At 40.9% G+C, this 24,726-nt stretch overlaps 1 protein-coding gene across 2 annotated transcripts in view; it reads left to right on the top strand.

Annotated features, from left to right (window-relative positions):
* Positions 1–24,726, top strand: part of CELF2 (CUGBP Elav-like family member 2) — a 243,811-nt gene that overhangs the window by 148,160 nt on the left and 70,925 nt on the right. For both annotated transcript variants that reach the window (XM_084304250.1, XM_084304249.1), the window contains exon 4: positions 17,779–17,827. In XM_084304250.1, coding sequence (XP_084160376.1) covers positions 17,779–17,827 — 49 coding nt within the window. The remainder of the gene's footprint in view (positions 1–17,778; positions 17,828–24,726) is intronic.

The following is a 24,726-nucleotide window of genomic DNA, read 5'->3' as shown; positions in this document are numbered from 1 at the left end:
TCCTTTTTGCCAGATGTTGTCAAGGAAAAGACTTTCATTTTTTACATTATAAGAATCACTACTGGCTTTATAAAATGCCCTTCACGTGCTAGGGAAACAGGACTGCCTTAGAGGGAACTTTTCCCTAAGCATTGTGTGCTAGCTGATGGAAACCTCGGGGTCCATTTAGGGATGCGAAATAAGTGAAACTATATTTTAAAGAGGAATTTAGGCCATTGGCCAGTGCAGGTGCCCTTTCCCAAGAGGCTTCCCCCTGCCCTGCAGCAGGCTGCCTGTCAATCGGCACGATGCCAGAGTCTGTGGGGCTTTCCCTCACCTCTGCAGGGCAGCTCACGTTTCTCGTTGGATGCAAAGCTCAGGCTGTCTTCTTGTTTGCCCCGCTGTCGGTATCCTGTAGATGGGCAAAGGCAACACCACGGCCCCTCCATGTCCATTTGGCATAAGGGGTTGTAAAATGGAAGAGGAATCTCCGTGTCGGGTTATCAGGTTATTTAACCTCCAGCATAATCAGAATAATTCATTCCAAAATGCAGCCATCCATAGCGGTTTTGTTTGGATCCACAAGCACTTGCTGATAAAACAAGTGGATTGTCTCACAAGGAGAAAGAAAAAAAAAAAGAAAAAAAAAAAAGAAAAAAAAAAGTATATTTCTGATTTTCATTTTCCTTCATGAGTTCTGCTCATTTCTAATGAATATCATTGCACACTCCTTTCTGGAATAGCGTTTTAATAACCAGTCTGCTTCTCTGCTTTAGGCCTTATGAGTTGTCAGTACTGTATGAACATTATGTAAAAATTACCTGTAATAAAAAGGTAATCATCCAATACGACTTGAATAATAGCCTGAATATGAGATATCAGTGACTTTGAGAGATTTTGACAAACAGAAAGGGAATTCAGAGAGTAATTAAGTTAGTTAAGGGTTTGGAGTGATTGATTTATGATGACAAATTAAACTAATTCAGTACCCATATAGCATGGCCAAATGCTGTTTAATGAAGGATCTGAAAAGTGTAGAAGCGTTTAAATGATAAAAATAAGCAGATGGGAAAGTGGGGAATTCCCAGGGAGAGTCTATTTCAAGGAACTGGGCTATAAGACACCACTGAATGATGTTGAGAAAGTGAATCTGGCCTGTTTCTTCCTTTAAAATACTACACAAACTATGCTTAATTTTTGTTCAGCTCAGTAGCTATTTTTATTATGCAAATACATCACTGCCACCTCTGTCCCCCAAAGATAAGTTGCACCGACTTTGCCATTTAAATGAAAAATCACTATTTACACTACATTCAAACACCACAGTGGAAATATTGGGTTTGCGCCTACCATTGTTGTGAAACAGGACATAGCACCAGCCCTGAATTCAATTTTCCCTAAAATGGTAAAAACTGACAAATTGACTGGAGCATAATGAAATCCCTGTAAGTAGCTGACCTTGCAGCTGAATGGCCAAATGATAGGTGTTGTGCAGGCACAGGGAGAGGTGCGTGTTGACTAAGTGAAAACAGCTTCTCTAAATTGAGCAAAACATTTCATTCATAATTATAGTCCCTTGTTCTCGATGAAGGATGGGGGCCAGATTCACCTTCTCTCACAGCCTGATCATTAGGATACTTTTCTGGCATGCAGGAGAATGCAGTGCACATCCACTCTGGCTTACTTGTTATAAGGATTTAACTTTAAATGACCTAACAGAGCCATCACCACTGGACTCAGCTGAAATTGGAGGTCACCATCTCTCCTGTTGAAGCTGTTCCACTGTGCATGAAAGTATTAAAATCCCATGGGACTGAGAGGAAGCAAGTAAAAGCACTTGGTTGCCTAGTACTGAGAGCAGTGACTCAAGAATTGCGATGTCTGGATATGAGTTCATGCTCTAATAAGGATTTTTATTATCTGGAAAAGCTTCCAAGGTTTGGAAGACACTTGCCCTGAATAGGGAAGTGTGTCAAATAATAATTCGGCAGGAATATCCATCAACCTGAAGTTCAGGGGGAAGGCATCTAAGTTGTGGGGTGGTACCCCAACGTAGCTCTTGGGGTATGGCAGAAGGATGCAGAGCTGCACAGTGAGCTACTTCAGATCCTGGACATTCAAATCAGAGGGTTGCTTTTTCCTGGTGTAGCAGATCTGCTGGGAAGCAAGAGCACATAAGCCCAGCTGCAAATGCAGTTAGATGCAAGCTAGCTTTTTTAGATAGCTGTTTTGGAGTAGTTCGGGATTTTTGTGTGTGTGTGTGTGTGCAGCTTTGCAGTATAACACTGTTGGGATGGAAACGAAGTAACTCATAATGCTGGCTTAACCTCAGTGAGTTTTCCTGATGTGAAGCCCATCCCCAAAAGGCCAAGCTGCTCTGACATGTGGCACTGCTTTACCTCTAATTTCCATAACTCTGGACAGCTGAGGTCAACACTTCGCAATACCTCTGGATTTTAATGGCCAGCTTAGAACATCTTAGCCTGCTTTTCAGTGAGGCTGGAGTATCTATTCACAGGATATCAGTTTCAAGCTGGGTACCCAAACACCAGTGACTGGAGAACCTTTTGCTGTGCACTAGGGAATGGAAAACTGAATGAAACTGAGAGGCCATCAGTGGCATACTCCAGAGTATGGCAAAGCTCACCAGGGTTTAGGTGGGATGCTTGGCTGAGGATAATAGCCCAGGCCCTCTCTTAGTTATTTACCCTACTGCTACTGCTAGCTGTTTTCTGTTATCCAGAACAGAAAGTACAGGTGCTTCAGTCAGCCTCATTAGCACCATGACACAAGCTATTAAAATTGTCTTTGTAATGAAAAAATAGTTCAGGGAGCCTTCCTAGCTGTCTGACTACTCCTACAAGAATGAAATTAGAAAGGCAAATCATAAACAATGTTGCAGGCGTCAGGAAGTAACATCATTAGAGATGCCCTTGGATGCCATTTACCTGCCTCGATAGCAATGTTTGGTGCCCACGGATCTGAATTATGTTATGACTAAAGAGACAGAGCTTTATGGTGTGTTTATAACAGCGAGATTGTTTGTTCAGCATCCTTTCTGCTGCTGGATCCAACCCCGTGAGCTGTGCTGCTTCTTTCAAAGACCTGTGCTACGAGGTCTGTGGCTCCATGCATTGGGTTGAAATGTTTTCGCATTTAGTGCTGTAATCCCATGTAGGTGCCAGGAGCTTCCTTGACTAGTTTTCTCCCATCTTAGTTGGGTAATGAACCACGCAGTTTAGATGCACCATGCTGTTGTATGTGCCAAGCATGGAACAAGAGGGAAAAATACAGGTTCTGTCTTCTTTGTGGTCATAGGAACCCTATAATACTTCCTGGAAAATCAAGTGAAACTGAGATGCTTGAGTGAGCCTCCCACTCATAGCATACTTTGGGCAATTAAATTCTGCCTAATTAAAAATACTCTTTGCAGACTCAGAAAGATAACTGATTTTTTGCTCATTCTCCTGAAGAAATTATTATCTTCATCTTCTTAGCTGGAAGAGCCACTGCTTTGTCTGCTGTTACCCTGTGGTGTGCAGAGCAATTCTTCCTCCTTTTTCCAGTCTAGAAAGCACACAGGGATTCATTTGGGTGCAGGCACCTCTTCATTATGCAGACATGCTCAGCTGATAGTCATGGTAGACATCCAAAACCTTCAGATACACTAAAAGATGCTGTGAATTCATACCCAGAAAAGTTCAGAGGGAAACTGCAACCCCAACTGCAGAGCCTGTGTTTCAGGCTGTCAGTGCATGGAGCAAATCATCAGCACCCTCTGAAACAGAGAGCAAATATCATTAGTGTTATATACCTTTCCAATGCAAAAGCAGTACAAGACTGGGCAAGGCTAATGTTGGGCTTACTTTTGGAATAGTACGTCCTTTTACCTGCAGCTTTGCTGAAATCAGTAATGGCTTTGCTTTTAGAACATAGCCCAAATACCTTCAGAAGCAGGGAGAAGCAGTCATTGAAAAACATGCCACCATAACTCCAGTTATTAACAAAAGCCCGTCTCTGTTGCATTGTGCCAGCAAAGTTAAAAAGGCAAAAGCTGCAAAAGAAAAAAAACGTTGGACTAAACAGAGTCTTAAGCAGTGGTAAACAAAATGTAGTTTCCTTTGTGGTTGATTTTTATCCAGCTGCAGCTAAATATCAAAGTGATATCAAAGGAAAGCTACCCATTAATTAATTCAGACTGACTTCACAAAGCAAGCCGGAGCTTTTGCTGATATCTGATTCTGACAACTTCCTAATCTTCACAAGTTGTCATTAAGAGTGGCATTAAAGCAGTCTGCAGTCAATCCTCGCTCTCGCCCTATTGTAACTCAGAGATGGGCTATCTCCCGTCGCAGAACGGGGGCAGGATACACAAGCGAGGGTTAGAATAAGCAACTTTGCTTCTTTGCAAATAGAATTTGCAATGTATCAGGGAATCTTATGAATACATTGCCTCTGTCATTCATGCTAGGAATGCTCACCCAGTTCCACTTACAAGAATCTGTTGCAATGAGTGGAAATTTTCTCTTCTGAAGGAGAAACACAGGGGGAAAAAAAAAAGGAAGAAAGAAAAGAAAGGAGCTCATGTTTGAAAGGGATAATTGGAAGTCTGTAACGATCTTTTAAAAAGTATAAGTAGAGCCTTATCATTGATTTCAAGATAGAGAACCTAGTGAGTTGTAGAAAATAAGATTGGGGAAAATAAGACACTAATCAGAGAGTAAGATTAGTTTTTAACTAAGAACTAAAAAGCAGGTACCTCCATAAGAGAAGCTTGTAATTCCACCATGAAAATAAACAAAACACTCTAGTGTTCTTTACTGCTGCCAGCATCTCTCCGTAGGATTACAGCCTCCTGTAGAGACTGGAGGTACGTGATACCTTTGTATTTCCATTCAGCTGTGAATGGCTCAAATGATTGAACATAGTTTGTGTTGTAGACCATCACTTGAGCAAGTATCCACCAGACAGCGACTAATATTATTTTGTGGCAGATTCATGACAATACCTTAGAGGAAAATGTGCAGTGTTATTATACAGTATGTTCATTTCAAATATTGCAAGAAAAACACAGAGGATAAATGCTGTTGCGGGAGTACCTTGCCAAGCATCCCCGGCAGCATGGATGGAGCTGGTGCATTTATTTCCTTCAGGGCCAAGTGTTTGTACTGCCCAAATGCCAATGACAAATGGGAATTATTGTTGATTGTATACAGAATTGAGGATTTACAGTCATAAGAGGTGAAATAAAACTTAGATCAAGTATCGGGAAAAGCAGTATCTCTCCAATTAGAATAATCTTCTAAATGAAACAAAGTTAAATCCTAGTCCTTAGAGGCATTTGGGGTAGGAAAGAATTAGAAAATATATGATAGGCAATAATCCTTTACTGGCATTAAGTCATTCCAGATGAATTACTGAATTTTCTTCATCTCTCATTTCTACATTTGCTAAGAAGTGAAAGAAATTGCTATGCTTGTCTCAACACAGAATCCCCCTGTTTGTACAAAAATGTATGATTAACCAAAAAGAAAGCTACTGGTAAGTAATAACTACAGTCAGTCTAAATGCTGTGCTTATATGCTCATGTCTGGAGGACTCTGAAGGTTGCTCAAGCAAGCGTGCCCCTTGCCTCTAGTGACCCCATCCATTTTGCAAATAAGACATGGATTTATCCCAGTTTAAAAGGGGCATGATAACTAACAGCTCTCATATCTGGCACTCGTCTTCTTCCTTGTTGACATGAGAGCCAGAAATAGAGGGTGTGACTTGGTAAATGTTTTTTTTTTCTGCATCCATGCTGTCCTCCCCTGTGCTTTCATTACCCTCTGCTAGCCTCACTGAGTCAAAACAGCCCTCAGGATGAATTAACCCAATTCAGAAAAAAAATAGCATACACCCAGAAACCGGGAGTTCAAGACTTTCCAGTAGCTGAAAATGCTACGTTTGGAGGAGGTAGGACCCATGATGTTTAGCTTGTTTGGTTCTACCAGAGGACCTTCCTGATAGCTGTCCTTGGCCTCCAGCTGTTCCACCTGAAGCCATCTCCGCAAAGAGATTTCTTTGACCTTTAGGCAAGTTGTGCATGAAGATGTTACTCCTGGGGCATAATGCAGAGAAAGTCTTTAATTGAGTAGAAAGGCAGTATAAAGAATAAGTAAGAGAAGACAGCTTTTCACCTACTGGCATTTATAGTAACTAGATGAAGCACTTTGGTGCTTTTTGTTGTCTGTTTTTTTTTTTTTCAGGGGAATCAGGGGCCCAGTTTCTAGAAAATGCATTAAGGTTCATATACAGGGTCAGATGCTAATACAGAGCTTTGCAAATGGGTGGAGGCAGGTTGATTTTGGCCTTATTGTTCCTGATACTGTCCCTTTTACTAATGAAAGCGTAATCACAGCTCTGTCCAAATACCACAGCCAGCTGGAACTGACTCATTCTTCAAAAATATATGTTGCTGCTAATGTTGCCCATTTAATTTTTTGTTTATTTAACTTCCCAAGTACCTATTGAGAGAAATATTTAAATACATTATAATTCCTTAAGATTAGCATTATTAAAGTATACTGCATGCTTAATATGAGTAAAAAATGTTTTCTTTACCCCAAAGAAAGCACTGGCAAAGTACCTTAGCTGTATAGATGCTGAAAAAGAGAATGAGTTCATACAAAGGGTGGTTCAAAATCACGTGGTTACTGAACAGGGTATTCTTACTGCAGTTTGTAATTGTGTATATATACACAACTGGATATTCATATTTTCACATGGACAGTGTGTGTGCGTGCTTGCTGCTGGAGACTGCAGCAATGTTGTTTTCAGAGGTGGATCAAATATCAAGCTATCTCTTTCAGTCTATCTCCACAGCCAGATTATTTCACCACTGCAGAGTATTGGCATAACATTGAGAGCTTTTATTTGGATGCTGATACTGGATAGTTGTGGAAAATTCCTGTAACTTCAGCTCATGGACAGCTTAAATAGAATTTATGAGCCATGTCCTCATTTGGCGTAAAATATTATGGCTCCACTGGTTTAACAATAAAACTGTACTATTTACCCCAGCTGATCTCAGTCAGGAAAGTAGGATTTTTGACATCTTCATTCAAAATCACTTTTCTACCTGAATGCTTTGGCTATTCTCTGCAATATTTAAACAGGTGTGCATGTTATCAAGTAGTTTGGGGCTCATATATGATCTTTGAAGAATTCTGGATTAGTTTGTATTTGGTAACAGGGAGAAATTGACTGACTGCGGGAGAGGTGGAAATTGTGAATAAACTGTATTCTGGACTCAGAACTATTCTATGCCTTTTCTAAGTGAAAACTGCAGCAGCCCCACATCATCGGTGCCAACTCCCTCTATAAATTGTACCCTTTGCTCTAATTTAAAAGGTAGGATTTCAATAGAAGTTATAATTTGGATGCTTTTGGGGCTTATTTTAGACTTACCTCAATCATACTTTTTAACTATGAGATGTTCTTGCTGTTACATTGTAATGCAAATATGAAAGCTTTCCAGCAAGAACTTTAAAAAAGCTTTGCATTAAAAAAAAAAATCCCATAGCCTAGAATTTGCGTTTTGTACCAAATAATAGACTCTAGTTTCTGTCAGAAGAGGAGACCAAGCACAGTGCTGGATCAAGGTGACCTTATATTCTGCAGAAAGAGCCAGGCAGAAGATACACTTGGTAAACGAACAGAAAAATCTGTGAAGTGAAACTGAGGGAGTGGTTGAGGCTGGTTTCTCTCCTATTGAATGAAAGCCAAGAATGGAGAAGATAACTGGGAATGAGATAGTGTTGTAAAAGAAATGGAGGAGCCCCTGACTTCGCTTTCTTTCTGCGACTCTTCTATCCCTGGTCATTCCCTTTAAAGGGTTATTTCCTGAATTTCATCTTGGCAAAGGTAGAGGATATTGCTGAGCATAATCACATGGTGTTTTCCCAGAGCATAGTTCACAGAGGAGACAGTACATGCAAGCACAGAACAGCATAAATCTTAAAATAAAACTTCTGCAAAACAAGCATTTCATATCCTGGCAGCCATGCCCTCAGTCACAGCTGAGTTTGTTTTGCATTACAAAAGACATTGCATGTTTTTAAAAACCTTTCATTTAAACTAAATTTCCTCATGGTCATCAGTAGCCTAAAAGATAATTTATTTCATTTTGATTTTGTTTGGGATTGTTTTCTGGAGGGGAGGAGAAGGGGGGTGGAGAATTGCTTTCTTTTCTGGGTAAGTTTCTAAATGTCACCCTCAATGTTTATGTGGAATCAGTGGGATTTACGTGGAAAGGGAGGGTTTTCATATGGACCAAACTCAAGCATTAGCACCCTAAAATAGTGTCCACAGCCTGAGCTACTTGAAGGTTTCCATGCGGCAGCAGGAGGGGTTTTTTAAGATTGAAATTTAGAAAGTCAAAATTGAAAGCCTGCAGCAACATCATCTTGAGTCTTCAAAGGTACTGGAGTCATAACTGAGAAGGGCAAAAGTCCCTGAGCAACGAGAGCCAATGCATCCTAAGCAGAGGATTTGACTTGTGCTAGGAGAAGAAAAGTGAAATGTGTCTCTCCAGACCACTCAAGTAAGTACAGCTTCTGCTGTGCTGCCTCCCCACCTGGGACAATTTAGGGGCCTCTGCTTCATTCCCATTCAGAGGCTGGGAGGTGGGAAGACCTTTCATAGACGGTGAGCTAATAGGTACCAAGTCTGGGCTTTGCACTGTTTCTGTTTTCCAAATATTAATATTAGGGGTGGCGGTGTGTTGCTCTTAGGTTTTAAGGAAAAGTACTCCTTTTTAAGTCTCAATCCTCTGTTGACTTCTGGAAAGCATTCCAAAGCCTGAGTAGGGAGATGGAAGAAAGTACGACTTCAGAACACTTGAGTCATGTCCAGTGAGACATTGACTTTAAGGCTTGTGTCATTCTGGGAACTGAGTCCTGGCATCTTAAGTCATGCTGGGCAAATCCACACAATGCACTGTGAGGCAGCGTTAGTTACTAGCTCTGATCCCCAAACCACAAAAGCCTGGCTGGTATTTGGTTCCCCCAGCTATCCTGGATCACTGCTTCAGGTTCTTATGTTACTTTTTGGGTAGGATATCTAGGGAGTACTGTAAAAATAAAAAAGCTTGATTGAGCACACCCCCTCATTACTGCCTAACCTATACCTGGTGATAAAACTGCAAGATTTTGGCTTGAGAGATTTAGCTTCAGTTGCAGAATAACTGTAGATGAATCACATATAGCCTCTGTGGTGTGTTTTTGTTTTTGTTTTTTTTTCTCCCATCATCTTCCTTTCTGCTAGAAAGAGATAGCAGCAGCAAGCACCTCGCCGTTGTGTTAGGAGGAGAAATCAATTAGAGCGTGAGGAGCTCGGGCTCTGCTGCGGTGAGGCCAGCACTGCTGCCTCCCTTCGTTCTGGTCCACACGGTGTCGCGCTGAGTGACTCCGGGCGGATCACCTCTTCACCGCGCTTCATTTTCTGCTCAGAAACGTGGACAGTAATTTGGCTTCTCACAGCTACCTTCAATGGGTGTTAAAACTCAGTCAATTAATGTCATGGAGACACTTTGTTAACTTTCTATGTCTTATCGGTTTAACGCAAGGCAGAAAAAAAAAAAAAAAAAAAAAACATGCTGGCATGCAAACTTCAATTGGCAAAATGTCAACAAAAGTTATTGCTGCTGCAGATGAGATGGATAACTCTTGCTGTTAAAATAATATCTGGTGTTTTGCTCAGATGTCTAATGGGTTTGCTTTTTAAGCATGGATGATACAAAATATCCCCAAGGCATTATTCCCAAGAAGATATAGAATCCCACTTAATGTCTATTTTTAGGATTGAATAGGTTCTGTAAAGGCTCATTTGTTTGAAGAAAAGATAGTTAATCACTTTGGTTTCCATGTGATTTTTGAAGGGAGAAATTTTGTTGTACCTCCCCTTCCTTATCTCTACTCTGCTTGGCTCGCATGTGTCCTGGAATCGTTGCCATTTTTGTGTGGGTGGTAAGAACTGAAGGAATTAAATAAATGGAGTAGAACTGCTAACAGAGCAAGAGTAGTTATTTGTACATTACGAAGTGAAGTTGTCACTTCTAAGATTGCCAACTTTTTCATTTCTGTAAGAGGGTACAGCTTTTAAAGAAGACAGTGTTACAGGCAAATTAGTAAATGGACGGAAGGAGCAGGAGGATGTGGGGGTGACTATGGAAGGAATTGTTAGAATATTTTACTTATTTTAAAGTGTACCATTGGTTTTAGTCACTCAAGTTCGTGTCCGATTTAACTTGTATTTAAGAAATGGAATGTGGTGGATTGCAAATGACTGGCTTGGAAAACTTCCAAAAGTCATTGAATTTCAGCAGTTTCACTGTTCTCCTGTAAAAGAAACAACTTGTTTTAAGCAAGCTATATGCTTCTTTCTGTGCTCTAAATAGAAAATAATGATGTTATGCATTACCGCATGAACTATATTTGGCACTCACCAGCAATATTCATTTTCTCCTGCTTCTCTCTCTCCCTCTCTTCCTCTCTCTCCAAAATACACATATATATATATGTCTGACAGTAATCTAGGAGGCCAAGTAACAGACCACATTCTTCTACTACTAAAATCATATAAATACCTAACATGGTTTAAATCCCCTAAATTGGGATTTATGAAAGAATGACAGCAAACAATCTTCTGTCTACACCATCGCTCAGGCAGTTACAGCTACTGCTTTGCATTTATTTGTTAGACTACATGACGGATCCACATTTAATCTCCTTTTACCCATGAATAAACTAAGGCAAATGACTTAAACAAGTACTGGGAATCTAAAGCTCTGTCTGTGCTAGTAAAGCAAGCATACCATGGCATTGGTCTCAGTGACAGTTAATACTTTCCCAGCCAATGTGTGGTCATGTTTGGGGGAATAAGGTGGAATGGGCACTGTTCCCACTAAGCAGTGTGGACAAAGACATCCTACTTTGAGAGGAAGAAGAGGTATAGCTGTGCAAAAGCGAGCTGTGCCACACAACTTCTCTTAAGTCAGAGATCAATCCCTTGCCTCTTCTATTCAGTAGTATTTATTTGGCCTAAGAGACTGTCCCTGGTTCCCAGAGAAGCCCCTGAAGCTGTAGCCAGATATTGACTGTAATTCACAGTAGTCTGACCCCAGAGAAGTCATTCTAAACAGTTCTTCGTGATAGGAAAATACACCTCTTTCACTTCTGGGAAACTTGCATTACTTGTGAGTCACAAGGCTTTAAAAAAACAAAACAAGTTGCAGTTGAAGTGATGTGAGAAATATGCTCAAGAGCTCCTCCAAAAGGACCCTACTGAAAAACTTGGGAGCCAAGAGCTGAAATGGGGGGCTGGGAGGCAGAGGTGTCTGCACATAATACAGAAAAATGGTGATCTCTGAAGACACTGACAATTGTTTAATTCTCTGGTTCTCGTGAACCATTTCCCCTTCTTCCTACAGTTGTTTGGGTGGTCAATACTTTCCTTCTTGACTTCCAGACTCAGTGAAGGTGCTCAGGAATCTGGCAGGCAGAGGTTTGGCTTCTCAGTTCCTTTCACTGTTGGTCTAATTCAGCTGCATTCACTAATTGGATAAGTAGCATGGAGAAAACTTTAATTTCATTCTCAGACTATGGTTAGGCAAAGCACATAAATGTTCCCCACTCTCTCAGTGTCGGTGCCTCTTTAGGCACTTTTCTTTCTCTGGGCTCTTAGCCTGCTCCTGCTGTTCCTTAATATTTTCTTCAGCTTTCCTTTTGCTGTTGGTTCCCAAAACTCCACAGATTTATAGTAAGAAGAATATTAGGGTCCTGTTAAGGACCTTCTCCTCTCTCCCATAATCTCTCCTACCACTCTTTAACTCTGAGATGTTTAAAATGTGAAGTCCCCTTTAGCTTCAACAATGATTGATGCTAGCAAAAAGCAAGTCCCAAAGTGCTAAAAATGACAAGATGCATGCAAGCTGTCATCATTTAATGCTTTTGCAGTTTGTTTGGTTTGGATGTTACCCAAGGAGCCCAACTTCTTCAAATTTACCCTTTGCTTGGGAGAAAGTTGAGCTTGCATTGTGTTACCCTGTGATGTGGTCTGTGAGGGTGACGGGTAAAGGACAAAATGAGCTGGGGCACAGCTAGACACATATAGCCACAGCATATGACAGAGAAGAAGGAAACAAGAGGCCTAAGAGCTCTAGGAATCTGCAGGCTGCTTTAAAAGCTTGTAGAAAGATGATGAGAGGAATTGTAAGACAACCCCTGTGAGAAGTCATGGATGACATCCTCCCCACACATTCCTTAAGCTCCCTTGGTGTTCAGAGGACTTTTAAGCAATGGTTTCTGACTGACATGCTAAGCTGGGTGAAGGCATGAGCAGGTTTATATACATTCAGAGTCTTTTCTTGACCAAGGGTTTTCTTCCCTTGAGGTACGAGGAGCGATGTGAGTGTGCTGTGTCCTGTGCAGTCTGCAATAGCAGGAATGGGGAATCAAAGCTGCTAACAGATGTAGTAATCATGTATGAAGGTGTTGTTGTAATGGATTGTAAAATAATGATTTTTCGTAGTCTAATTACATGGCCAGAGTTTCCGAGGGGCTGGGGGCACCCAAATTTCAGACTCAACACAGCTGCAGCAAATTGGGCCCATCAGCTCCTTTACTTTCACTGAAAGGCATTTCCTGCCTTTTAATCACCACAGTGCTCTGTAAGACAACCACATTCATATATATAACAAAATATCTCCTCTTGCAGCAACTGATACAGTTCATTTAAAGTGCTGACTGCTTCAGCCTACAAACCTTGCCTCCCACACAGAAATTTCTGCTCGCAGGTAGTCTTTAGCCTACCTAGAATATCTGAGTGCCCATTTCCCCTTAGAAAATGAGTGGAAAGCAGGTGCCCATCCTTCCACCAAGTGTGCTGACAACTGGGAAGTGAGATATAGGCAATCTTTGATAAGGCCAAGGTGACTCAGCCCATGCTGGTCCTGAGAGCAGCCATGCCTGGGCAGAACTCTTCCCAGCTCACCCCTAGCACTCGCTGCTTAAGATTGCACCTGATTTTGAACATCTCCTGAATAAATAAAAGAAGCTGTAAGCTGATGTTGTTGCTCAACGTGAAAGCACACAATAGTAATCACAGCTAATGACTCTGCTAAATGCTAGGCTGCACACACCTCCTTGTTTGGTGTTTGTTTTGTATACAGAAGGTAACATTGGCTGAATAACGAGGATGCCAAGTTACAGATGGGGTTGTGGAATCGTATTTGACAGCCGATTAGAGTAATCTGACAGAAATGATGACTTAATCACCACGACAGACTCCAAATTCCCAGACAGAATTCCACCCAGGTTAATCTAATTTCCTTGCAATATTTTTGCCAGAAATAGACTCTTAGCCGGCTTGTTTTCTCCCGTGCAGATGTCACATGGTTTTGACAAGAATGTAAATAGGTAGCATTATTATTGTTCAAAAGATGACTGTGAGGCTCTAAAGCTGGAGGGGATCCGTGCCTTTGAGAGGTTTTTGGTTAGCTCCATTGTGCTTTTTTTCCCTGATGAAGTTATATTTGCATATAGTGGTGTGTACTCTTGAAAAAGAGGGGGGAAAAAAAAGGTATAACTAGTCAATTGTAGTTACAGGCCACATCTTGGTCCTGCTGCTACCCTGGACATAGCCAGTAGATGGATTCCCTTTGATTTCAGGGAGATTTGGGATTTCGTGTTTTACAACCGTTTCTTTCCCACTGAGATTTTCATTACCCTGTGGACCACATCAACACCTCTGTTTGGGGTGAGCCCAAAAAGCAGCAGTGATGTACTGGGCCTCAGGTTTTCTGTGGCCTCCATTACTGCACAGGCCTCGTGTGGAGCCTCTGTGGCTGACAGCACTGCCGCAAGGCACTGCCAGCCTTGGGCAACAGGCATCTGCCTGCTCTCCATTGTGAAACAAGGGTGATGAAAGCTCAGTCGGGCTGTTAAGGGCTGTACAACTGCATCCAGTGGAGCTCTCTAAAATCTTGCCAAGGAGGGATTGTTCCTCACAGCCCGTTCTCCAGTTTGGTTGTGATAGTCCCATGCACATTGCTTTCTAGAGAGGCTGCCCACCCTCAGAAACAACTTGTCTGAGATCTGTGCTCTTCTCTTGTATTATAGATCCAAGTGCAGGATGATAATGTCTGTAAATTATTTGCTGCAGTTACTTTTCTCACTTTTTCCTATTTATTAATTGCAAATGTACAGTCATAAATACTGTATTTTTATAGGCAGAGCTTTCTTCAAGCACAGAAAAAAAAAAGCGTTTCCTGTTTTTCTGTGAGAATATGACATACTAAGAAATCACTTACCTTGAGATCCATAAGTGTACGGCTTTGTGATGTATAGCTACAATAACAGCTTTCTGATAAGACATGAAATCCTTCATTTCAGCAGATGACATGATTCTAGTGGGTGGCATCTAATTTGAAACAGGTTTATATCATCTATAATCTTTTGGAGGGTCTCAGAAAGCACAGCTATTTTATTATTTTATAGCCTACAGTTATACAAGCAAGATATAAAACGCACAGATTATTTTCTCTTTTGCTGGTTGTGGAGTGAAAGGATAGTACCTATTTAGCCTTTGTCTCTGCTCCTTTAATTTTCTTGCTTACTTCACGCCTTATAGTTCATCTTTTTTTCCTTTTTTCTTTCCCCTTTCCTTTCCTTTCCTTTCCTTTCCTTTCCTTTCCTTTCCTTTCCTTTCCTTTCCTTTCCTTTCCTTTCCTTTCCTTTCCTTTCCTTTCCTTTCCTTTCCTTTCCTTTCCTTTCCTTTCCTTTCCTTTCCTTTCCTTTCCTTTCCTTTCCTTTCCTTTCCTTTCCTTTCCCACCTACTTCTAAATATTTTATGGGTAGAGAGCTTATAATATGTATTGTCACGGCAGTTGTCTCTAGAGGTCAGCAATGAGTTTAATAATGAGATGCGAACCAGTGACTCTGTAAAACCCATTTCAGGTTATAAATGGCATGTTTTATTGAATCTAGTGTTAAAGGTTGTTAACGTATCAATTGGTGATGGTCAGGGTTAAACAAGCTTCAACACGAGCCCTCTCATGTTAGGGAACTGTCAGTAACATATTTTTCCACCATCCTCTTTGCCGAAGCCATGTTTGTGTATCGCATCCATTTTGCCATGGCTATTCTGCGGTTTAAACCCTTCAGGCCTGATCTGAATCTTTTATTAGTTTTGCACTGATATAATTCTGTTAAGCACGGTGGCATTCCTCCTGATGTAGACTTGCTGGTGAGAAGAGAATCTGGGCCCTGGGTTTTCAGCAGGAACCTTTGAAATCAAGTCAACACCTAGTTGGAATGTCTTGCTAAATCATACCTCTTTGCAAGCATAACAGATTACTGACTTAATGAACTTGAGGTAATTATGCAAAACAGAAGAGGATAATTTCTGATGTGCTAACTGTGTTTACCAGGTAACCCTGATCTTTTGTGGTACTGCAAAAATAACTTCTTTACATGAGTTTGGTCCAAAGGTCTCTAGTTCAAGAGGTTTGTAAAGTGAAAGGTTTTTAGAATTGTTAAAATTGCATTTATTCAAAGTATATCCACTCAGGGACATAAAATGGAGCTAGGCAGAGTGATAGATTCACTGTCTATATAAGGCCTGGATTTGGGTTGGTTTTCTGTAACTTGCATATTCTCAATGTTACAGTGAACTGAGAAGTGATGTTTCTAGTAGTCATCATAAATTATCCTACATCCTCCTCGGCCTCTAGTATTAGGAGATATGTCTGACTACCTCAGTTTTTCTTTATTTGCACCCTCTTACAATGCATCCAAACAACTCAATTTTGTTTTATTTCTTCACCTTCCTGTGGCTCTGCAGAGATGCCAGTACCTGCAGCAGGCTCATTGAAGCAAGTTGCACCTTTTTTCCTGATTCAGCTTTTGTTTCCTGAGTGGACATGCTGCATCCCATTCCCATGAACTCGAAATCTCCTGCAGTGCCCAGCGTATTGTTGATGCCAGGATAAATGTTAAGCACTGGTTAAAGAAGATAGAGTACAATATAAGGTCTCTTTTTTATATAAATTAGATCGAATAAGAGTGGTGGCAGACAAGTGCAGGGCTCTTTAAGTCTGTCTTGGAAACAAATGATTCAAAGAGAACAGAACTGTTAAAATTGAAGCAAATTTATGCATCCTGGTGACTTCATCAACCTTGTGGCTTTGCCTTTTCCTTAGGGCACAGTAGGGAATTTTACAAGCAGCGCAAGGAATACATTGATTTGTAGGGCCAGAGTGCATTCTGGACTTTAAGTAAATCTAACGGAAATATTCACGGCAATATTGTATATTCAGTAAAGAATCTAGCAGCTACGTCCCTGGAGGTTAAGTGACTCCACCAAAAACAATGCAGATTTGGTTTTCTGTGCTGCTTTGAAAGTGCATTTGATATGAATGCATGGATATTCTCTCCTGCTCAGCTGTTTTTGTTTTCCAACATCATGTTTGTCATAATAGTCTTTTATAAAAAAACATGAAATTGCTGCTGACATTTTCAGCCAATATGCAGCTTTGCTGCACTGATAGATGTTACAAAAGCAGAAAGAGCTCAGATTTTTACATGTTCACGTGAAATGGAGAAGAATTGCCGAAGAGAGTAAAGGCAGAGGCCCTGCTGCTGCCTTAAGGTTTGTGCAGAAAAATCCCAGCAGTTCTGCAGAGCCCAATGGTAAAAAATAAAGAGTAGTGGTTTTTTGGCTTTTTTTTGTTTTGTTTTTTTTTTTTTAAACTTAAGCATCTCCCCCACTGAAAAACAATGCAGGGTCCTTTCTGAGGGATTTTGAGAAGCTATAATAAAATTCCCCTGAATCCATCACAGGGCTGACTATAACCAATGTCCACTAGAAGCAGCATGTACTCTCTAACCAAAGAGGACTCAGCTGTTGTGGTGTTTCTAGTCCTGAAATAACAGAAAGCGGTTGGTGAAAACTTTGTTGGAATTTTCAACAACTGAAGGTGGAGGGAGCCTCATTTAGCAATGAAAGCCAAGGAAACACCATTTTAGGTGTGGGAGGGTAAGATGCCATGAGATGTACAGCATAGCTCACTACACACGTTTTCTGTTGCAATAAGGAGACAAATGAAGGAAGAGGTTGAATAGGAAAAAGTGTTAGGAGCTTTTATGGCTTTTGTGGAAGCCAGAATTGTACAGTGTTGTGATGAAAGCTTTATGAATGAATGTATAATGTATTGAGAGGAAAAAAAAAAAAAGATACTAAAGAGTTATAGGAAGCTATTATAGGAAGCACAAGTCTTCCTCTTCAGTCCTGAAAGAATCAGCACATGTTTTTTTAATTACAAGCAAAGTTCATTTGTCAAACTAAACTCCTTTGAGTATGTTTGAAATGCTTTCGAGCTCTTAAATTACTTGAAAATTCCATCTCAGTCTTGGCAGTGGTGGAGCTCAAGAAAAAAAGTTGGTAAAACAGAAACCAAGCATGCCATAAACTAATGAGGGCTGTAACTTTAGAGGTCTTCTGAAACTAGATATGGCAAATTAAAGTTTTATATGAGTCCTGTGGGCCCAATGATCTATTTTTTTTAATCTTCCTGGTTATAAAATGCTCCTTTACCATTTTATACTTCTTAAAAGCCTATAATATGGTGTTATTTTGAAGTTATATCATTTCAACATGTTTAATATTGATCATGTATCCTTTTAGTCCCTCATTAAAAACCTGATTCTTGATTTTTATGACTATCCAACCTGCCTTACTCTTTTTCATTTTTGTTTTTAGATGCATCATCCTATTCAGATGAAACCCGCAGATAGTGAAAAGTCCAATGGTATGTGTTTAATTTATTTTTACCTAATTGTGACTCTCTTCACTAAAGCAAACAAAACATTGTGAGAGTTTTTGCTTTACTCCTTGTGTGGTGAAAATTATATGAGGCAGTTTTGCTGTACCTGACAGGTCAGGAAAGATGTTGACCTGCTCTGAACTCCCATTTATCCTCAGCTTTAAAGAAGGAAGGATATGTTCAGAAAAATGATCTTCCCTTGTACCTGCTGTATGTCATGGCCTACCTTGCTACAAATGTCTGTTCACTTGTGTTCACTCCTAGCAGTGAGATGATCCAAGAGCACCCAATATTGATAAGATGGAGATTAAATTTTAATGGTGAAAAGGAAAAAGAAAAAAAAAGAAACAAAAAACATTCCAATGTTATCAAACAGTGTAAGCAGCTGATGGGCCTTAAATATTTGCCTAAACCTCCGTTTTATAGAATGATGCTGTTCTGAATCTGAACTAAATTTAGGTTTTAATGATATGCTTAGTTCTGAACTGGGAAACCCACCTTGCATCTCTCTGTATACTTATTCCTCTCAACGATTGTAAAATGAATGCTATAATGACAGTAATATCCGTTCAGAATACTAGGTTACTGCCTAAGTGGATGTATATGACATGCAAAATAGACAGCATTCTCAATCTATTAAACATGCCAGGTTTGTATATTCAAGGAAATAAGATAATCGGATGGTAACGCAGCCTGGCTGTGTGTGATTCTTTAAAAATATATACATGTGTATATTTTGCCCCTTGATTTGTTCCTGTAATTTTCTAAAATATATGTTAAAGATATCATCTGCCTTCTTAGATTGCAAGAGCTTCTTTTTCCCATAAGGCCCACATAATCAGAGCTGGTTCCTCCAACAGGCATCTTTGCACCTCATTAATTAGTAATCAGGGCAGAAGCCGTGCACTTAGAGATCTACATACCTGCAAATGTAAATTATGATTGGGCTCTAAATCTCTCCGCAAGGCTTTTTTAAGGCTTCTTTTGTGCTAATTGTAGTGCATCCCATTTTCAGGCTTCTCCAAGGATTAAAAAGTTTGGAAGGAAATTAAAACTTCACATTATGCTAGGTTTCCTATTATGACAACTTTCAAAACAAAACTGGCCACAAGCATTGAAGATTTAGGCCATCACCCATTTGTAAGGGAGTGGTGTTTTCTCTCTTGGGATGTCCACAGAGTTTTAGCAGCAATTTGTTACTCTCTTTGAATGTTCAGAAGAGAGGCCAAGGAATGAGCAGGAGGACCAAACTTTTAAGTCCCCACTGTAGCATGTGAGAGCTGCTGCTGGAATCAAAATTTCACTACCTAGTATGTATTGTGCTTGCAGTGGGCAAAGTTTTCCCTTAGATACAGGAAGACCGGCCTGGACCCTCTGAACTACTTAGCCTGTACACGTTCTTTTTTCAAGAATAAATTTCACCTCAAGTTCATTGGCAAATTAGAAACGTAAGAGCCAAGGGGCTGAAGTAAACTCCCAAGGAATTACTTAGTCATTCCTCATTTTTCTTCCTAAAGAAGATTGAACATATTGGCAAAGCACTATGGGGAATTGTGCAAACCCTGTCCTGCTCTGCAGTGCTTACAAAGCAGACTAAATTAGCTCCTTGCTGCTGATGTTAGACTGGGGTTATCTACATGATACTCCTGTCTGCACTGTGGGAATACTCTTATTAATCTTCAGAGTATTCTCTTGCACCTATGCCTAGCATGAAAATCATGAGGGATTGTTTTTTTTCTTCTTTTTTTTTTTTTTTCTTGACTTCTTTGTATTTTGAGAAAAACACGTCAACAAATCAAAGGCAATCATCATTGTCAAATTAAAAACCTTTTTAAATTTAGAGTCCTGGAGAGCGTATATGCTTCTGGTAGGCATGTTCAGAGGGTGGTGAACCCTTCGTTTCTAATGACTGGGGAAACAGAAGGCAAACTGACACCATGATGATGGGAACAATAGCACAGCACCTCGGAAGGACGGGGCGTAGGAGTAGGATGCATGGAGGAGGCGAGAGTTTGCAAGCAGCCTGGAGAGCCAAAAGAGAAAAAAACAGCAGCATGGGGGAGGTGGAGGCCTGTTTGGCATGTGTTTCCCGTATGCTTCAGGCTATCCATCTGAGGAGGTATATTATCTGTGCCAATAGCAAAGTGTAAACTGTACCCCTTCAACCAGATTGGTAAGTTCAAAGGGGAAAAGAAAGAAGGCGTGCCAAGGAATCTTGTTTTTCATGATCCATGGTGTTTGAGCTTTTTGGGAATGCTTGAAACCCTTTGATTTCTGAGTAATGAGAGGATCCAACTGCATTTTATAGGTAAAGTGGTGTTTCTCAAGTTTCAAAGAGGTTAAAGAAATTCTCTTGTTCAGGATTTCCAAGTAGCTTGTAGAAAGATATGTGGGAGAGGTTGAACACTCACTGCAGTTCTTCTGAGCTTGCACACCTTTGTGAAAGGTTGGAGAGACCTGTTCAACTTTCAGTGGTAGGAATCATAGAATCATAGAATGGCTTGTGTTGGAAGGGACCTTAAAGATCCTATAGACAAGGACACCACTCACTAGATCAGGTTGCTCAGGACATCATCCAACCTGGCCTTGAACACCTCCAGGGATGGGGCATCCACAACCTCTCTGGGCAACCTGTTCCAGTGCCTCACCACCCTCTGAATGAAGGGGACGTTGTCTCTTTCATCTTACAGAGGTTTTCAAAGAACAGTATTTTCTGTGTGATAATATGCCTCCTCTCCATCCTGAGTCCCTTGCTAAAAGATCTGAATGACCATCCAAGCCCAGCAGTGCTAGGGTGGAATGCTCCCCATTCCTCATCAGTGTTCCTGTCTTTATGCATCACTTTACAAACTTATGCCTTAGCACAAAAGGCCAGGCTCACCTCATGGAAACTGGGAGAAAGTTATGAAAGAGCCAGCTCCTAGGCATGTTTGACTAAGTGCCTGGGCACTTTTGTGGTGCTAGGACTTCATTAGAAACCTGAAGGTCTGTTTTTATCTGGGTAGGAACTGGGTGGCTGATAGATCTATGTAATCATCTCCATTTCATCCCTGTGTATGGGACTGAGGGTGGAGAACAATAGCTCATGTGTCCAAGCCAACTCTTTGCTCGTGCAGATGAAGCAAAGCTTAATCAGTTTCACTGAGCTTTTAGCAGCTAGAGTTGATGGAGAAAGACTTGCCTTTAGGTCTAATTAATTTGTCTACCCTGGAGGATTCTGAAAAAGGCTTTTATTGTTGAGAAATGTACCACCCTGAAAAATTTTCAGAAGATTAATTTTGTAGTGTGCCCTGTTCTAGTCATCCATTAGGGCTACTCTGACCACCTTTATGTTGCTTCGTAGCTATTTTAACCTATCTACAAAGTTTCAGTTAAGGATTACCTGCCAGAAAAGCATGGCTTCAAGACTTCAAAGACTCCTCCATTGCTCGATTCATCTTAACTGTTAATCACTCACAATACTTGGCTGCTTTTTTTCCAAAAATAAGGAGTACCTGCACTCTAATGCAGAAAAACACAAACACCTTTGGCTCTAAGATGTCAGTGGCCATTAACATGATGCGGTTAGCAAATACTTAAATGTTTCTTGGACCAGGATTTGAATACTGTCAATACTTTCAGGCACATATCCTGAGGACAGTATACTCTTAAATGGATCAAAGCTTCAACACTTCAGGGAAAATTACAATATTCTCCATTAAAAAAAAAAAAAAAAAAAGCGGGGGGGGGGGAGGGGTGATGCAAGGGGTTATTTGTGTGATCCTATCATTTATTTTTATTTATTTGATTAGTGAAAACTTGAAGAAATAATTCTGAAATTCTATGTGGCACGACTTTGCCAATTTGGAGGGAGTAATTAAATGCCATATGTTAGCACTAACACATAGAAAAGTTGATAATTAATGCAAGCAGCTCCGGATCCAGGTGTGACTTTGACAGATTGTATGCAAGGGTTTTTCACAGCCTTACAAATAGGGATAAAAAGTCTGTTTTCCCCCCTTCCCTTCTGGATGAAAAAAAAAAAATAATATCTTACCATTTGTACATAATTAACTATTTCTTGATTTGCTCAAAAGAGAAGGCAACTTCTGAATGGAAAGTACACTCTTTAACTGACTGGAGCCCTCAAAATCTATAAAAATAGAGAAATAACTGATTTTTCAGGACATAATTTTGGGGATTTAGGGTTAGAGAAAATGAAAGTTTGTTGAGTCTTAGGGCAGATTTCCTGTTATTGTTACAAGGTTTACCTCTTTTCTAGCATGCAGGAAATAATCCCTGCTCCTTTATTCTCCTGGGTTAGCACTACTGATCTAATACAGATTTCAAACTGAGAAATGGGAGTATGCTCATGCAAAATGCTCATTAATGAAGCAAAATGAGTAAAGGTGAAATATTTGGAGCCTTCAGGATGTTATTCTGCAAGTTTTGTGTAGTGCTGTCAGAAGGCAGGTAGCCCTGGTTTGAAAGAAGCCCCCACCAGCAGAAGACTTCACCTCTGCCAGCTTCTGATGGCTGACATAGCTGTCTTCGAGCATGATACCGAGGCACCCTTGCTAGTCATCAGAGCTAGTCTTGATGGACTTAAGAAAACTCATTTTACTATAAAACAGATGTCTGATGCTCGTCACATAAAGCTTCTGCAGTCAGGCAGAAGAATCCCACCTCAAATCCAGTAGGTTCAGCACTGGATGTGTCACACTAACTGCCTGGACAGCAGAGCTGACCTGCATTCATTACATGTTTGGATGGATTAGAGGTGAATATCACAATTATTTGCTCAGGATGCTGTGCAGTTTCACACCTTCCTTCACATAGCTAGAAATTCAGGCCTTGTTCAGTGTGACCTTCTGCCTGCTTCTGCTCCATCAGTGCGGAGCACTCAGCCATCTCATCATGCTTGTTATTTGCAGCCAGTGGTATCTCCTTCAGGGTCACCAGAGTGGTGCAAAACAGCCAGAAGTTACAAACAGGCCTATAAGCAGAGTCAGAAAGCAATGATACCAAAGGCTTGCCAAAAATTTTGCATTTAGTTTCAGGATTCTGAATTATTGAAACCTAACCCTAGTGTGGGAGAGAGAATTACCAAGCAGCAGTGAAACGTTTTTGAAATATGTGCACACAAATACTGTCCCCTGTGCCCTGCTGTCCTTCCCCCAGCTTTCTCCTTCCCCTGATCTTATTGCCCAAAGCACTCACAGCTTCCAGGCTTTCTCCACTCCCTCAGAGCTCACTTATTCCTTTCATCCCTGAGGCTGGAGCTGAGGACATCTACATGTTAGGGTTGGGAGCTAGCTGGAAGTGTACAGCCCCATCTATTATTATCAAGAGCAAGGGGGAGGCTCCCATGAAACAAGCTGTCCTGTCTTGCCAGGAGAGGTGATTTTTTTGGAGGAGCTGACCTCTTGGCATTGGTAACAGCCAATAGATAACATTTTAGCTGGGACTAGGACCGGTAACTTCACTTTTAAATGAGTATAGTTGGGGGATATAGCTTCAGAAACTGCTGTTCTTCCTGAAGCCAACAGTGGGTAGCACCTTTCCAATCTCCATGCTTTGTTGGGTTGCATGGACTTAATGTTGAGCTCTTCTTTTTAGTCTGTGGAAGCAACTCAACATGCACAGATGAGGCAGAAGGCCTGGCTGGTCGAACGGGGAGTTTGCTAACCTCTAAATACACTTGAGCCATACTTCTTGCAGTCCATTTCTATTCAATTCTCACATCACATCTGCAAGGCAGGGAAGTATTCCTTGTAGAAAGAAAGTGGCTGACCAAAAATGCAGAAACAAATCCTGTCAGCAAGCCTTAAGCAAGTAAAAAAGCATTCCTTTCTCTGCGTGAGAATACATAGTTTAAAACTATTTCAGCCTAATAATATCAGATGTTCCATCAGATGGAGTGAAAACATGTCATTCTGAGCCTGACAATTGTCCCTTTAAATGTTTTTTATGCTGGGCCCCTGGCCAAAACAGAATAGCAATTTTCTTAAGCTTCAACACTGATCAGCACTGACTAATAGCACTGAATGCAGGGCACGTCATCATATCAATATGTTTTCTGTACTCTGAGCATTCTTTGTGAAATCTGCATTTTTAAGATGTACAGTACACGGGAGCTGGATGTTTAATTTACTATAAAATCACCCTCAAGCTGAAAACCTGCAAATCATCTTAGTTCAATTGCATATTTATAGGTTTACTAGCGAAACTGAAGGAGGCCGGTGGGGAGTTTGTCATCTGTTACTCTTTGGAAAATTAAAACAAAGCCTTCCCATTTGCTTTGGAGGGGTAGAGAAGCGGTGGGGGCTCCCTGCACCCTGACGGCTTCTGTTTGCTTTGTGGGGCAGGGTGAGGATCCCTGCATCAGTGAAAGATCTCTCCTTTTTTTTGATTCTCAGAGTGAATTTCTTTGGTTTGAGTCATTGTCCTCGCACCTAAGCAAGACCTTCAGCTCCTTACTCTGGAACTGCATGGTAGGCACTTCTCTGACAAGGCCAGCAGCTATTTTTAAGAAAGAGCTGGATCTGGTCACTCTTTGGATAGCCTAAAATCAACTCACTTTTTAACTGCCTGGGTACTAGCTGACACATAGGCAGAAGCTAAGAGGTGGCACCTGGGCTTCCCACAGCCTGACCTCAGTTTGCAGCATGAGAAATTTTTACAAATGCCTGGCAGCCCAGCGGAGTCACTTGCTCATACCCTTTCCTGTGCCCTGGCTTTAGTGCTTGGCTGTTGCTGAGGGAGAAGGCAGGCTAGAAACCTTCCTTGAAGAGATTAGTTAAGGCAACAGAGGATTTTTAAGCAGCCAATTTACAGGTATCCTCTCACCAGCAAAGGTGAGTACCCAGACTCTCCTCATGGCTGTGAGCAAGCCAATTCAGTTT

The sequence above is a fragment of the Netta rufina genome, assembly GCF_964035555.1.
Source record: "Netta rufina genome assembly, chromosome: 1".
NCBI classification, from domain to species: domain Eukaryota; kingdom Metazoa; phylum Chordata; class Aves; order Anseriformes; family Anatidae; genus Netta; species Netta rufina.
This window is presented reverse-complemented; position numbering and strand designations above follow the sequence as displayed.